At 40.7% G+C, this 14,115-nt stretch overlaps 1 protein-coding gene across 3 annotated transcripts in view; it reads left to right on the plus strand.

The window, feature by feature from the left end:
• The window catches only part of plcg1 (phospholipase C, gamma 1), a 61,761-nt gene that overhangs the window by 46,602 nt on the left and 1,044 nt on the right, over positions 1-14,115 (plus strand). For 2 of the 3 annotated variants that reach the window (XM_058409978.1, XM_058409977.1), the window contains 18 exons: positions 853-975; positions 1,078-1,179; positions 1,473-1,660; positions 2,909-3,109; positions 3,399-3,518; positions 3,624-3,804; positions 4,329-4,406; positions 4,509-4,612; positions 8,968-9,061; positions 9,301-9,367; positions 9,999-10,162; positions 10,368-10,464; positions 10,597-10,821; positions 11,045-11,193; positions 11,846-11,960; positions 12,062-12,223; positions 12,934-13,022; positions 13,506-13,759. In XM_058409978.1, coding sequence (XP_058265961.1) covers positions 853-975; positions 1,078-1,179; positions 1,473-1,660; positions 2,909-3,109; positions 3,399-3,518; positions 3,624-3,804; positions 4,329-4,406; positions 4,509-4,612; positions 8,968-9,061; positions 9,301-9,367; positions 9,999-10,162; positions 10,368-10,464; positions 10,597-10,821; positions 11,045-11,193; positions 11,846-11,960; positions 12,062-12,223; positions 12,934-13,022; positions 13,506-13,759 — 2,513 coding nt within the window. The remainder of the gene's footprint in view (positions 1-852; positions 976-1,077; positions 1,180-1,472; positions 1,661-2,908; positions 3,110-3,398; positions 3,519-3,623; positions 3,805-4,328; positions 4,407-4,508; positions 4,613-8,967; positions 9,062-9,300; positions 9,368-9,998; positions 10,163-10,367; positions 10,465-10,596; positions 10,822-11,044; positions 11,194-11,845; positions 11,961-12,061; positions 12,224-12,933; positions 13,023-13,505; positions 13,760-14,115) is intronic. The other variant, XM_058409979.1, reaches the window with a different exon arrangement.

Consider the following 14,115-nt stretch of genomic DNA (forward strand, 5'->3'; position numbering starts at 1 on the left):
TGTAATACCATAACAACCACCAGGAGAACCATTCCCACCACTATGCAACATCCTAGCAACCACCTGGAATACCATAGCAACCCACTAGCATCATCCAAGTAACCATGTGGAAATCCATAGCAGCTAAAACACATTAGAAACCATCTGTAATACCATAGCAACCACCAGGAGTACCATCACCACCACCAAGTGACACCCTAGCAACCACCTGGAATACCACAGCAACCCACTAGCATCATTAACATTACATTTACATTTCTGTCATTTGGCAGACACCCTTATCCAGAGCGACTTACATTTTTTATCTTATTTTTTTATACAACTGAGCAATTGAGGGTTAAGGGTGTTGCTCAAGCGCCCAGCAGTGGTAGCTTGGTGGATGTGGGATACAAACTCGCAACCTTCTGAGCATTAGTCCAATGCTTTAACCAATAAGCTACCACATCCCCCATCATCCAAGTACCCATGTGGAAATCAATAGCAGCCACCTAGCAACATCTTAGAAACCATCTATAATACCACCTAGAATAGCATAGCAACCCTCTAGCAGCACCCAAGTAAACACCTGAAAGGCAGTTGCTACCGCATTGTAACACCTTAACAACCACCTGTAGTTTCATATCAACCACCTAGCAACACCCTAAACATATGCTTTAACGTTTAAATGTGTGACTCTTTTAAAATCAGTAACAGTGAAACACTGCAGTACATTTTAACTCCTCTAGCATGTTCAATGTGTTCAGTGGTACTTTTATTGAGGTATCTGGTCTTTGGTGTTAACCACAAAATTGCTTCCTGTTTTTGATTCCTCTTTGTCCCTTTAATAATGTCGCTTTATGCTCACGCTAACAGCACAAGAAGTTAGCAGAAGGAAGTGCATATGAAGAGGTTTCCACGTCCACTCCATACTCAGAGAATGACATCAGCAACTCCATCAAGAATGGTATCTTGTTCCTGGAGGACCCCATCAACCACGTAAGAACATCTTTGACTCTTTATTCCACACTAAGCATTTGGGAAACTTTTTATTTGCTTAGAGTGTGGAAGTGTCTAACAGCTCTTGACTTTTCGGTGTAGGAGTGGTACCCACACTTTTTCGTCCTGACAAGCAGTAAGATCTACTACTCGGAGGAAACCACCAGTAACCAAGGCAACGAGGATGAGGAGGAACACCGTGAGGTGAGCAAACTTCTGAAAATATCCTCGTCTGTGTAGTGATGGTATGAAATGAGAATCGACAGTAAGGTGAAGGATAATATGATGTACTTCTTATCTGTTTATAGTTACAGTTAATGCTGTAACTTCACACAATGATCAGAAAGAACCTTTTAAAATGCCAAAATAAATGCCAATTCCAAGTCCTTGGAATTATATGAACATGATTATTATCAGACGAAACAAACTGGAAACCTCTGGAGATTTGTGAAGCTGCTGGTTCTGACCTGTGTGATCGCTCTATCATGTTTTTCCAGGTTGGGAATGGCATGGATCAGCATGTGAGCGAGAAGTGGTTCCACGGGAAACTGGGCGCGGGTCGAGATGGCCGCCAGATCGCAGAGCGTCTCCTATCGGAGTACTGCCTGGAGACCGGCGCTCCGGACGGATCCTTCCTGGTGCGGGAGAGCGAGACGTTTGTTGGAGACTACACATTATCTTTCTGGTAAGATTTCAGATCTGACTGTTAAAGGAAGAGTTCAGCCAGGAATGAAGTGTCTTCCTTTTAATCCGAACTGCGTAGGTCAGCCATTGCATCTGTCTAAAGGCGGTGGTCGAGTACCTGGAATTTCATAGCAACTGCCTAGAAACACCTTAGCAACAATCTGTAATACCCTAGAAACCACCTACCAACCGCCTGGACTACTATCCTCACCACCAAGCAACACCCTAGCAACCATCAGCAATACCATAGAAACTGCCTAGAAACACCGTAGGAACCTTCTGGAATACCATAGAAACTGCCTAGCAACACCCTAGCAACCTTCTGGAATACCATAGAAACTGCCTAGCAACACCCTAGCAACCTTCTGGAATACCAGAGCAACTGCCTAGCAACACCCTAGCAACCATCTGGAATACCATAGCAACTGCCTAGAAACACCCTAGCAACCATCTGGAATGCCACAGCAACTGCCTAGAAACACCCTAGCAACCATCTGGAATACCACAGCAACTGCCTAGAAACACCCTAGCAACCATCTGGAATACCACAGCAACTGCCTAGAAACACCCTAGCAACCATCTGGAATACCATAGCAACTGTCTAGAAACACCCTAGCAACCATCTGAAATAGCATAGTGATCCCCTCAGTCATATCTTAGGGATCACCTGGAGTTCCATAGCAACCCACGAGTAACACGTGGAATTTGGCAGCAACTGTTGAACAACACCCTAACGACCATCTAGGATACCATAGCGACCTATTAGCAACACCCAAGTAACCACACGGATATTGGTAGCAACTTCTGAGCAACAACCTAGCAACCATCTGTTTCTAATGACTCTGGCCTGACTCTGATGGAGTCTCTCTGGGCTGCAGTGGATGCGTACACTCACCAGCCAATTTATTAGGAACCCCTGTACATCTCTTCATTTATGCAAATATCCGATCAGGATGTCACAAGGCAGCAGATCAGGGGCATAAATGAATAGACATGAGGCTCAGTTAACAATAAGATTATAGTTACCACAGTGAGCCGGTTGTTAGCTCAGTGCAGCAGGTCTGTGAGTGGACACACCTTGTTCATGAGGGAGGTCAGCAGCATGGACAGACTTATTCAAACTGACAGGAAGTTGATACAGTAACTCGCATCCTAGTTTGACTCATATTAAAGCTGTAGATTCTTTTTTTTTTGCAAAATGGGGAATGTGGCTTACTCGAATGTGTGTGTGTGTGTGTGTGTTCCACAGGCGTTCAGGTCGTGTTCAGCACTGTAGGATTCACTCTCGCCAGGAAGCCGGCAGCCCCAAATTCTACCTGACGGACAACCTGGTGTTCGACACACTCTTCGCCCTCATCACACACTATCAGCAGGTGGCGCTGCGGTGCAATGAGTTTGAGATGAAGCTGACAGAGCCTGTGCCTCAGACCAACGCCCACGAGAGCAAAGAGTGAGTCTGAAACTCTGTACACTGGGATTAGTTTCACACGACGAGGTTGAGTAGACTAACCTCAGTCCCTGACAGATGAAAAAATATATATTTTTAAGCAGGATTTTTTTAAATGCCTCATTCTAATTAAATATTAAAGTTTTTTTTGTAAACTATTGTTTCTCTCTCTCTCTCTCTCTCTCTGTCTCTCACCCACACACACACACACACATGTTATTAGCATGTAGCATGCTGACAATCACTCCCCTATACCCAGTGTGTTTACTGGTTGTGTTTTTTTTTTTTTTAGGTGGTATCACGCGTGTCTGACCCGGAGCCAGGCGGAGAACATGCTGATGCGGGTACCACGTGACGGAGCCTTCCTCGTGAGGAAAAGGACGGAGATAAATTCCTATGCCATCTCCTTTCGGTAACTTCTGCTCTCTTTCTCTGCTTCCTTCTCTGTCATTCTTTATCATCTTATTAAAGAGCATCTCTCTCTCTCTCCCCCTCTCCCCGTGTGTATGTCTCTCAGAGCTGAGGGGAAGATTAAACACTGTCGGGTGCAGCAGGAGGGACAGACGGTTGTTCTCGGTACTTCAGAGTTTGACAGTTTAGTGGATTTGATCAGTTACTATGAGAAACACCCGCTGTACCGCAAGATGAAGCTGCGTTACCCCATCAACGAGGAGACACTGGAGAAGATCGGCACTGCTGTGAGTAACACACACACACACACACACACACACACACACACACACACACACATGCACTCCATTTCATAGGTGAGCGTCACTGTGCATGCTTTGTTTACTTTTAAACAAACACTTTATTGATTCTAAAGCTCAGATTTTCTCTCTGTTTTACTGTTTGCTAACTGTCTGTCTGCTCCCTCTGCATGTCTGTCTGCTCCCTCTGCGTGTCTGTCTGCTCCCTCTGCATGTCTGTCTGCTCCCTCTGCGTGTCTGTCTGCTCCCTCTGCGTGTCTGTCTGCTCCCTCTGCGTGTCTGTCTGCTCCCTCTGCGTGTCTGTCTGCTCCCTCTGCGTGTCTGTCTGCTCCCTCTGCGTGTCTGCTTCAACTCTGTGTCTGTCTGCTTCAACTCTGTGTCTGTCTGCTTCAACTCTGTGTCTGTCTGCTCCAACTCCGTGTCTGTCTGCTCCCTCTGCGTGTCTGTGTGCTCGCTCTGCGTGTTTGCTTGTCTGTCTGTCTGTGTGTCTGTCTACACACGACTGTGTACAGGAACCGGACTATGGTTCTCTATATGAAGGACGGAACCCAGGGTTCTATGTGGAAGCCAATCAAATGCCTACATTTAAGGTAATTTAACTTTTTATTTCAGTTTCTCTAGATGTTTAGTCTCATTAATTACAAGCCTGACCCTGACGACGTGTGTGTGTGTGTGTGTGTGTGTGTACACAGTGCACTGTGAGAGCAATGTTCGAGTATAAGGCTCAGCGTGACGACGAGCTCTCCTTCAGTAAAAATGCCATCATTCAGAATGTAGACAAACAGGAAGGAGGCTGGTAAGTCGCACACACACACACACACAGCTTCTCTCGCGGATATGGACATTCTCTGTAATATTGTGTAGTGTCTTACTGTATTGTGTATTGTGTAGCATTGTAGTGTAGTTAGTATGGTATCCTGTAGTATTGTATAGTATACTGTAGTAGTGTATAGTGTAGTGGTGTATACTGTAGGGTATAGTGTAGTGGTGTATACTGTAGGGTATAGTGTAGTGGTGTATACTGTAGGGTATAGTGTAGAATTGTGTATACTGTAGGGTATAGTGTAGAATTGTGTATACTGTAGTAGTGTATACAGTAGTGTAGTAGTGTATAGTGTAGAATTGTGTATACTGTAGTGGTGTATACTGTAGGGTATAGTGTAGTGGTGTATACTGTAGGGTATAGTGTAGTGGTGTATACTGTAGGGTATAGTGTAGTGGTGTATACTGTAGGGTATAGTGTAGTGGTGTATACTGTAGGGTATAGTGTAGTGGTGTATACTGTAGGGTATAGTGTAGTGGTGTATACTGTAGGGTATAGTGTAGTGGTGTATACTGTAGGGTATAGTGTAGTGGTGTATACTGTAGGGTATAGTGTAGTGGTGTATACTGTAGGGTATAGTGTAGTGGTGTATACTGTAGGGTATAGTGTAGTGGTGTATACTGTAGGGTATAGTGTAGAATTGTGTATACTGTAGGGTATAGTGTAGAATTGTGTATACTGTAGTAGTGTATACAGTAGTGTAGTAGTGTATAGTGTAGAATTGTGTATACTGTAGTGGTGTATACTGTAGGGTATAGTGTAGTGGTGTATACTGTAGGGTATAGTGTAGTGGTGTATACTGTAGGGTATAGTGTAGTAGTGTATACTGTAGGGTATAGTGTAGTGGTGTATACTGTAGGGTATAGTGTAGTAGTGTATACTGTAGGGTATAGTGTAGTAGTGTATACTGTAGGGTATAGTGTAGTGGTGTATACTGTAGGGTATAGTGTAGTAGTGTATACTGTAGGGTATAGTGTAGTGGTGTATACTGTAGGGTATAGTGTAGTGGTGTATACTGTAGGGTATAGTGTAGTGGTGTATACTGTAGGGTATAGTGTAGTGGTGTATAGTGTAGTGGTGTATAGTGTAGTGGTGTATACTGTATTAGTGTATAGTGTAGTGGTGTATAGTGTAGTGGTGTATACTGTATTAGTGTATAGTGTAGTGGTGTATACTGTAGTAGTGTATAGTGTAGTGGTGTATACTGTAGTAGTGTATAGTGTAGTGGTGTATACTGTAGTAGTGTATAGTGTAGTGGTGTATACTGTAGTAGTGTATAGTGTAGTGGTGTATACTGTAGGGTATAGTGTAGTGGTGTATACTGTAGGGTATAGTGTAGTGGTGTATACTGTAGGGTATAGTGTAGTGGTGTATACTGTAGGGTATAGTGTAGTGGTGTATACTGTAGGGTATAGTGTAGTAGTGTATACTGTAGGGTATAGTGTAGTGGTGTATACTGTAGGGTATAGTGTAGTAGTGTATAGTGTAGTGGTGTATACTGTAGTAGTGTATAGTGTAGTAGTGTATAGTGTAGGGTATAGTGTAGTGGTGTATACTGTAGGGTATAGTGTAGTGGTGTATACTGTAGGGTATAGTGTAGTGGTGTATACTGTAGGGTATAGTGTAGAATTGTGTATACTGTAGTAGTGTATAGTGTAGAATTGTGTATGCTGTAGTGGTGTATACTGTAGGGTATAGTGTAGTGGTGTATACTGTAGGGTATAGTGTAGTGGTGTATGCTGTAGTAGTGTATACAGTAGTGTAGTAGTGTATAGTGTAGAATTGTGTATATTGTAGTGGTGTATACTGTAGGGTATAGTGTAGAATTGTGTATACTGTAGGGTATAGTGTAGTGGTGTATAGTGTAGTGGTGTATACTGTAGGGTATAGTGTAGTGGTGTATACTGTAGGGTATAGTGTAGAATTGTGTATACTGTAGTAGTGTATAGTGTAGAATTGTGTATAGTGTAGTGGTGTATTCTGTAGTAGTGTAAACTGTATTAGTGTATAGTGTAGAATTGTGTATAGTGTAGTAGTGTATAGTGTAGTAGTGTATAGTGTAGTGGTGTATACTGTATTAGTGTAAACTGTATTAGTGTATAGTGTAGAATTGTGTATAGTGTAGTAGTGTATAGTGTAGGGTATAGTGTAGTGGTGTATGCTGTAGTAGTGTATACAGTAGTGTAGTAGTGTATAGTGTAGAATTGTGTATATTGTAGTGGTGTATACTGTAGGGTATAGTGTAGAATTGTGTATACTGTAGGGTATAGTGTAGTGGTGTATAGTGTAGTGGTGTATACTGTAGGGTATAGTGTAGTGGTGTATACTGTAGGGTATAGTGTAGTGGTGTATACTGTAGGGTATAGTGTAGTGGTGTATGCTGTAGTAGTGTATACAGTAGTGTATAGTGTAGAATTGTGTATACTGTAGTAGTGTATACTGTAGGGTATAGTGTAGTAGTGTATAGTGTAGAATTGTGTATAGTGTAGAATTGTGTATAGTGTAGTGGTGTATACTGTAGTAGTGTATAGTGTAGTGGTGTATACTGTAGTAGTGTAAACTGTATTAGTGTATAGTGTAGAATTGTGTATAGTGTAGTGGTGTATACTGTAGTAGTGTATAGTGTAGTGGTGTATTCGGTAGTTGTTTATACTGTAGTAGTGTAAACTGTATTAGTGTATAGTGTAGAATTGTGTATAGTGTAGTAGTGTATAGTGTAGTAGTGTATAGTGTAGTGGTGTATACTGTATTAGTGTAAACTGTATTAGTGTATAGTGTAGAATTGTGTATAGTGTAGTAGTGTATAGTGTAGTGGTGTATACTGTATTAGTGTAAACTGTATTAGTGTATAGTGTAGAATTGTGTATAGTGTAGAATTGTGTATAGTGTAGTGGTGTATACTGTAGTAGTGTATAGTGTAGAATTGTGTATAGTGTAGTGGTGTATACTGTAGTAGTGTATAGTGTAGTGGTGTATACTGTATTAGTGTATAGTGTAGAATTGTGTATAGTGTAGTGGTGTATACTGTATTAGTGTATAGTGTAGAATTGTGTATAGTGTAGTGGTGTATACTGTAGTGGTGTATACTGTAGTAGTGTAAACTGTATTAGTGTATAGTGTAGAATTGTGTATAGTGTAGTGGTGTATACTGTAGTAGTGTATAGTGTAGAATTGTGTATAGTGTAGTGGTGTATACTGTAGTAGTGTATAGTGTAGAATTGTGTATAGTGTAGTGGTGTATACTGTAGTAGTGTAACTGTATTAGTGTATAGTGTAGAATTGTGTATGCTGTAGTAGTTTTATTGTGTAGTAGTGTATAGTGTAGAATTGTGTATGCTGTAGTAGTTTTATTGTGTAGTAGTGTATAGTGTAGAATTGTGTATAGTGTAGAATTGTGTATGCTGTAGTAGTTTTATTGTGTAGTAGTGTATAGTGTAGAATTGTGTATGCTGTAGTAGTTTTATTGTGTAGTAGTGTATAGTGTAGAATTGTGTATGCTGTAGTAGTTTTATTGTGTAGTAGTGTATAGTGTAGAATTGTGTATAGTGTAGTGGTGTATACTGTAGTAGTGTATAGTGTAGAATTGTGTATAGTGTAGTGGTGTATACTGTAGTAGTGTATAGTGTAGAATTGTGTATAGTGTAGTGGTGTATACTGTAGTAGTGTAACTGTATTAGTGTATAGTGTAGAATTGTGTATGCTGTAGTAGTTTTATTGTGTAGTAGTGTATAGTGTAGAATTGTGTATGCTGTAGTAGTTTTATTGTGTAGTAGTGTATAGTGTAGAATTGTGTATAGTGTAGAATTGTGTATGCTGTAGTAGTTTTATTGTGTAGTAGTGTATAGTGTAGAATTGTGTATGCTGTAGTAGTTTTATTGTGTAGTAGTGTATAGTGTAGAATTGTGTATGCTGTAGTAGTTTTATTGTGTAGTAGTGTATAGTGTAGAATTGTGTATGCTGTAGTAGTTTTATTGTGTAGTAGTGTATAGTGTAGTATAGTGTTGTCTTGCACAGTTTTGTGTAGTGCAGTTTTTAAAGTGGTTTTATTTACAGTTTACCCCCCCCCCCACACGTTACATTTGTGTTTCTTTGTTTTACACACATTTTATCCCCCATGTGTTTGTGTTAAAAAACAACAACACTTTGTTGTTATGCAACTAGAAATTGTGTCATTGTCCTTTTTCTATTCCTCCCCCATTAAATATGGTCACCCTTTTTTTTTTAAAGATTCTCAGTTCACGAAAACTCAAATTATTTGAATGTATGGTGCAGACTGTTAGAGGGTTTTTATATTAGGACATATATTGATTCTGTGTGTGTGTGTTCAGGTGGAAAGGTGACTATGGTGGAAAGAAGCAGCTGTGGTTTCCAGCTAATTATGTTGAAGAGATCAGCCACACAGCACTGGAACCAGACAGAGGCGTGAGTGACACACACACACACACACACACACACACACACACACACACATGTTGATAGAATATAGGAAAATATTTACAGTTCAGTAAAATGTTAACTCTCATCTCTTCCGATGTGATGTCATGTTAAAGAATTCAGTCAAATGAAGTGTTTATGGCATGTGCTGTGACTCATCTCATCTTGATGTTTTCTGTCCTGTGAAAACACACACACACACACACACACACACACACACACTGTAGGCTGCAGAGAACAGCCCACTGGGAGATCTCCTGAGAGGAAGTGTGGACGTGTCTTCCTGTCAGATCGGTGAGTTTGTACTTCTACTCCTCGTCCTCATGTGCCCTCTAGTGGACATTCTTCTCTCTCTCTCTCTTTTTTTTTTTTTTTAAATACAATATCACATACCCTACACACACACACACACTTTGTGTTTTATTTTATTTACGTATGCTGTTTTTATTCATTAAAGACTACGCATTTGGTTTTTTTATGTTTACAGTTACATTTAACGTCCCTGTTCTCACTTAGCAGCAGTTTATTAGACAGATAATAATTAAACACTGATACTGGAGACTCCTTCCACACATGTTACAGAAACTCCTCCTTACAGAAAACTGCCCCACAGGGGAGCATTCGCAGTACATTTTACATTTACATTTCTGGCATTTGGCAGATGCTCTTATCCAGAGCAACGTACACGTCCCTGTGTACCTGCTGTTGCTATAGAAATATAAACCTGTCACAGCTGCTGTTATAGACAATTAATCAACACCTTCTGACCAATCAGATAAATCAGGACACAGAATTCTGGCCATTTAGGATACAAAATTCAATAGCAATGTGGTGGAAAATATTGTAACATACAGATTTTAATAGAATCAACACCAAGCATTATTCTAATGACTCTCTCTCTCTCTCTCTCTCTCTCTCTCTGCAGTGGTGAGGCCTGATGGGAAAGGCAGTCGGCCCCACGTGTTCTCTTTACTCCCCATGGGTTCTCCACGTTCAGGCACTGTGCTGGACGTTGCTGCTAGCTCTCAGGAGGAGCTAAAGGACTGGGTGCAGAAAATCCGTGAGGTCACCATGACATCAGAGGCCAAGGTCAGAGACTTACAAGGGGAGAGTAACAGAGAGAGAAAGAGAGTCAGAGAGAGAGAGAGATAGTGAGTGATAACTACAGAGATACATTTAGAGAGAGACATAGACAGTGAGATGGAGAGAGAGAGAAAGTTATGGTGAGACATGCAGAGAGAGAGGTGTTTAAGTAAAGACTTCACATGAATAACAATGTTGTCTTTTCCTTCAGCTGGAAGAAGGGAAGATGATGGAGAGGAGGAAGAAGATCGCACTGGAGCTCTCAGACCTGGTGGTGTACTGCCGTCCAGTTCCGTTCGACGAGGACAGTAAGAGCTCCGTCACACACTCTTGCTGAAATACTGCAGCTTCAACAGCACATTCACACACTTATCCTGTCAGAGAGGAGGCGTGGCCTAACCTTTAACGTGTGTGTGTGTGTGTGTGTGTGTGTGGTACAGAAATCGGGACAGAGAGAGCGTGTTTCAGGGACATGTCCTCGTTCCCGGAGACCAAAGCTGAGAAATATGTGAACCGGGTCAAAGGGAAGAAGTTCCTGCAGTACAATCGGCTCCAGCTGTCGCGGATCTACCCTCGCGGTCAGCGCCTGGACTCCTCCAACTACGACCCATTACCCATGTGGCTTTGCGGCAGCCAGCTGGTTGCGCTCAACTTTCAGACCGCAGGTAAGACTCCAGGATTCAGATGAGAAACAGAGGAGATGTTAAAATGGAAAGATAATGATGTTATTAATAATTAGTTATGCTGAATTCTGCATTCTGATTGGTCAGGACATCCCGGTTAATTTCTCTCCCTCTCTCTTTCTCTGTTCTCTCGACCTCCCTCTCTCTCTTTCTCTCTCCCTCCATCTCTCTCTCTCTCTGTCTGTGTGTCTCTCTCTCTCTGTAGATAAGCCCATGCAGTTGAACCAGGCTCTGTTCATGCTGAATGGGAAGAGTGGTTACGTCCTGCAGCCGTCCATCATGAGAGACGACAACTTTGACCCTTTTGACAGACACACTCTGAGAAGCGTCGAGCTCGTTACACTGGTCATAGAGGTAAAGAAAAAAAATCTTATCTTAAAGAAAAAGTTATTTATTTATTGATTGCATGTTTAAACAGTTTTTTTAAAATTGTATTTTTTTAAATAAATAATTTAAATAAATAATTTATGATAAAAAAAAATAAATAATATTTTTTTTTAAATAAATAATTAATGAATAAATATTGATTGCATGTTTAAACTTTAAATGGTTTTATTTTTTTTAAATAAGTAAATTATACTAGTTAAAATTTTTTTAAATAAAATAAATAATATTAAAAAAATTAATAAATAAATAACGTGTGCATGTTTAAACTTTAAACCGTTTTTAATTATTTACATTTCTTGTTTCATATTTCTTGTTTTGTTTCATTGTACATAATGAAATAATTAAATGTTTTTTACTTTTAACTTCCTGACAGGTTTTTCTGTTCTCACTCTAGAATTTTTTATTCTATTCTATTTATTTCTAATGATTTCTATTCAGTTTTATGATGAAAAATAAAAAAAACACCCAAGGGCCTTAAAACCACTTAGAAGTAATTTAAATAATTAAATATTCATAATGTTTATAATATTAATCATTAAACATGCCAGAGTGTAAACTGGAGATTTCAGGAATAGGAATTAAGTGTGTGTGTGTGTGTGTGTGTGTGTGTGTGAACTAGGTGTTGGGTGCACGACACTTACCTAAGCATGGGCGGGGCATCGTGTGTCCACTGATTGAGATTGAGGTTTGCGGAGCCGAATACGACTGCACCAAGCAGAAGACTGACTCTGAGGGTGAGGAGTTGAACTTTGAGTGTGTGTGTGTGTGTGTTGTTTCTCATTACCTTCTGATTTGTTTCTCACCAACACGTTCTCATCTCTCTCTCATCATGCAGCGGATAACGGCCTGAACCCCACATGGCCCCGCAAGCCGTTCCGCTTCACCGTCTATAACCCCACCTTCACCTTCCTGCGCTTCGTGGTCTACGAGATCGACATGTTCAATGACCAGAACTTTCTCGCTCAGGCCACCTTCCCCATCAACTGCCTCAAAACCGGTGAGAATCATGCAGGAAAATATCCTTACTTCAACAATCTTAGAAAAGAACTCTTTTTAACTTAATTTTCTTCTTATTTATTATAAGTACCCTTATTTATTTTTTTATAAACTTGCTCTACTGTCAGAACTGCTCTTAGACAATCAACACCTTCTGACCAATCAGGATACAGAATTTTGACCAGTTAGAGAAACAGAATTCTGACCGGTCACAATATTTTTTTTTACTTATTTGTTTCATTTCAATTTAATTTACGTTTTTTCTACGTCTTTGAGTATGAATTTATTCACATATAGAGTTAAGAATTTGTTATTAAAAGCCTTTAAATTCTTTTCTTCACAGAGATCTTTTTGAACATAAAATGAAAATAAAAGAAGCTCGGTTTAAAAAGTGACCTACTTGCGTTCCAAACTTAAAAATAAAGCGCTTTAAGGCAGTTATTTAAATCTTGCTCAGAGATCTAGAGCTTCATGGACATGAAGGGAAAAGTTCTGGATTTCTGAAGCACGTGAAGACCTGAGAGTCTGGGTGCCAATACTTCTGCAAACAAACAAACAAAAAGTGATGAGAAATTTTTCCAGAAATTTTTTTTTCCCACGTTTTTGTTTGTTTATAATAAATTACAAGTCATTATAAAATTAAAGAATAAACAAGGGATTAGAAGCATTACCTGTGTGTGTGTGTGTGTGTGTGTGTGTGTGTGTGTGTAGGCTACAGGGCAGTGCCGCTAAAGAACAGCTATAACGAGGATCTGGAGTTGGCATCGCTGCTCGTCCATTTGGATATCAGTAGAGGCAGAGTGAGTGTATACACACACACACACACACATACACACACACACACACAATGTGTACACACCAGCTCAATCAATATGTACGATATGTAGAGAGTGAGACAGACGGATATGTAGAGAGTGAGACAGACGGATATGTAGAGAGTGAGACAGAGATGATGGATATATAGATAGAGAAACAGTTGGATAAGGAGAGAGAGAGACTTGGATATGTAGAGAATATGGACAGATATGTAGAGAATGAGAGAGACAGACAGATACACTGAATACACCAAGAGTGAGACAGATTGAAACAAACACAGACAGATCTGTAGAGAGTGAGACAGACTGATGCATCGTAATGAGATACAGACTCTGTCCATCAATCTGTCTGTCTGTTTTATTCGTCCTCTCTTTCTCTCTGTCCCTCTCTTTATAAACTTTCATTCATCTTTATTCATTCTTTTGCATGCTATCTTTATTCATCTCTCTCTCTCTCTCTCTCCCCAGCACGAGAACGGAGAGATGAGTCCGTTCCTCGGAGCGATGGGTGTGATGACGGCAGGGAGGGAGCGTTTAGGGGAGAGTGTTTCGTCCTTGTCCTCCATGTCCTCCATGTCTCCTCTTCCCTCGTCCCCGGCTCAGGCTCTGGGGTATCAGGGACGTGAGGGATCCTTTGAGTCTCGATACCAGTCACCGCTGGACGACTTCAGAGTGTCACAGGAAGCGCTACTGGACCACATGGACCCACAGAACAGGTCCAGGTGTGTGTGTGTGTGTGTGTGAGAGTTTAGTTCCCAGTTTAGATTAGAACCTGTTCTCAATAAACAGTCTCACTCACATGAGAAACTGCAGAAAACATCACAGTATGTGGAAAGACAGACAGATGCATAAGGACTCAGGGAGACAGACAGATGCAGAGAATGAGAGAGAGACAGACAGATGCATATAGAGTGAGGGAGACATGGATCTAGAGAATGAGAGAGACAGACAGATACATAAGGACTCAGAGAGACAGACAGATTCAGAGAATTAGAGAGAGAGAGAGGCATATAGAGTGGGAGAGACAGACAGATACATAGAAAGTGGGAGAGACCGATGGATGCGTAGAAAATGAGAC

The sequence above is a fragment of the Hemibagrus wyckioides genome, linkage group LG15 (genome assembly GCF_019097595.1).
Source record: "Hemibagrus wyckioides isolate EC202008001 linkage group LG15, SWU_Hwy_1.0, whole genome shotgun sequence".
NCBI lineage: Eukaryota > Metazoa > Chordata > Actinopteri > Siluriformes > Bagridae > Hemibagrus > Hemibagrus wyckioides.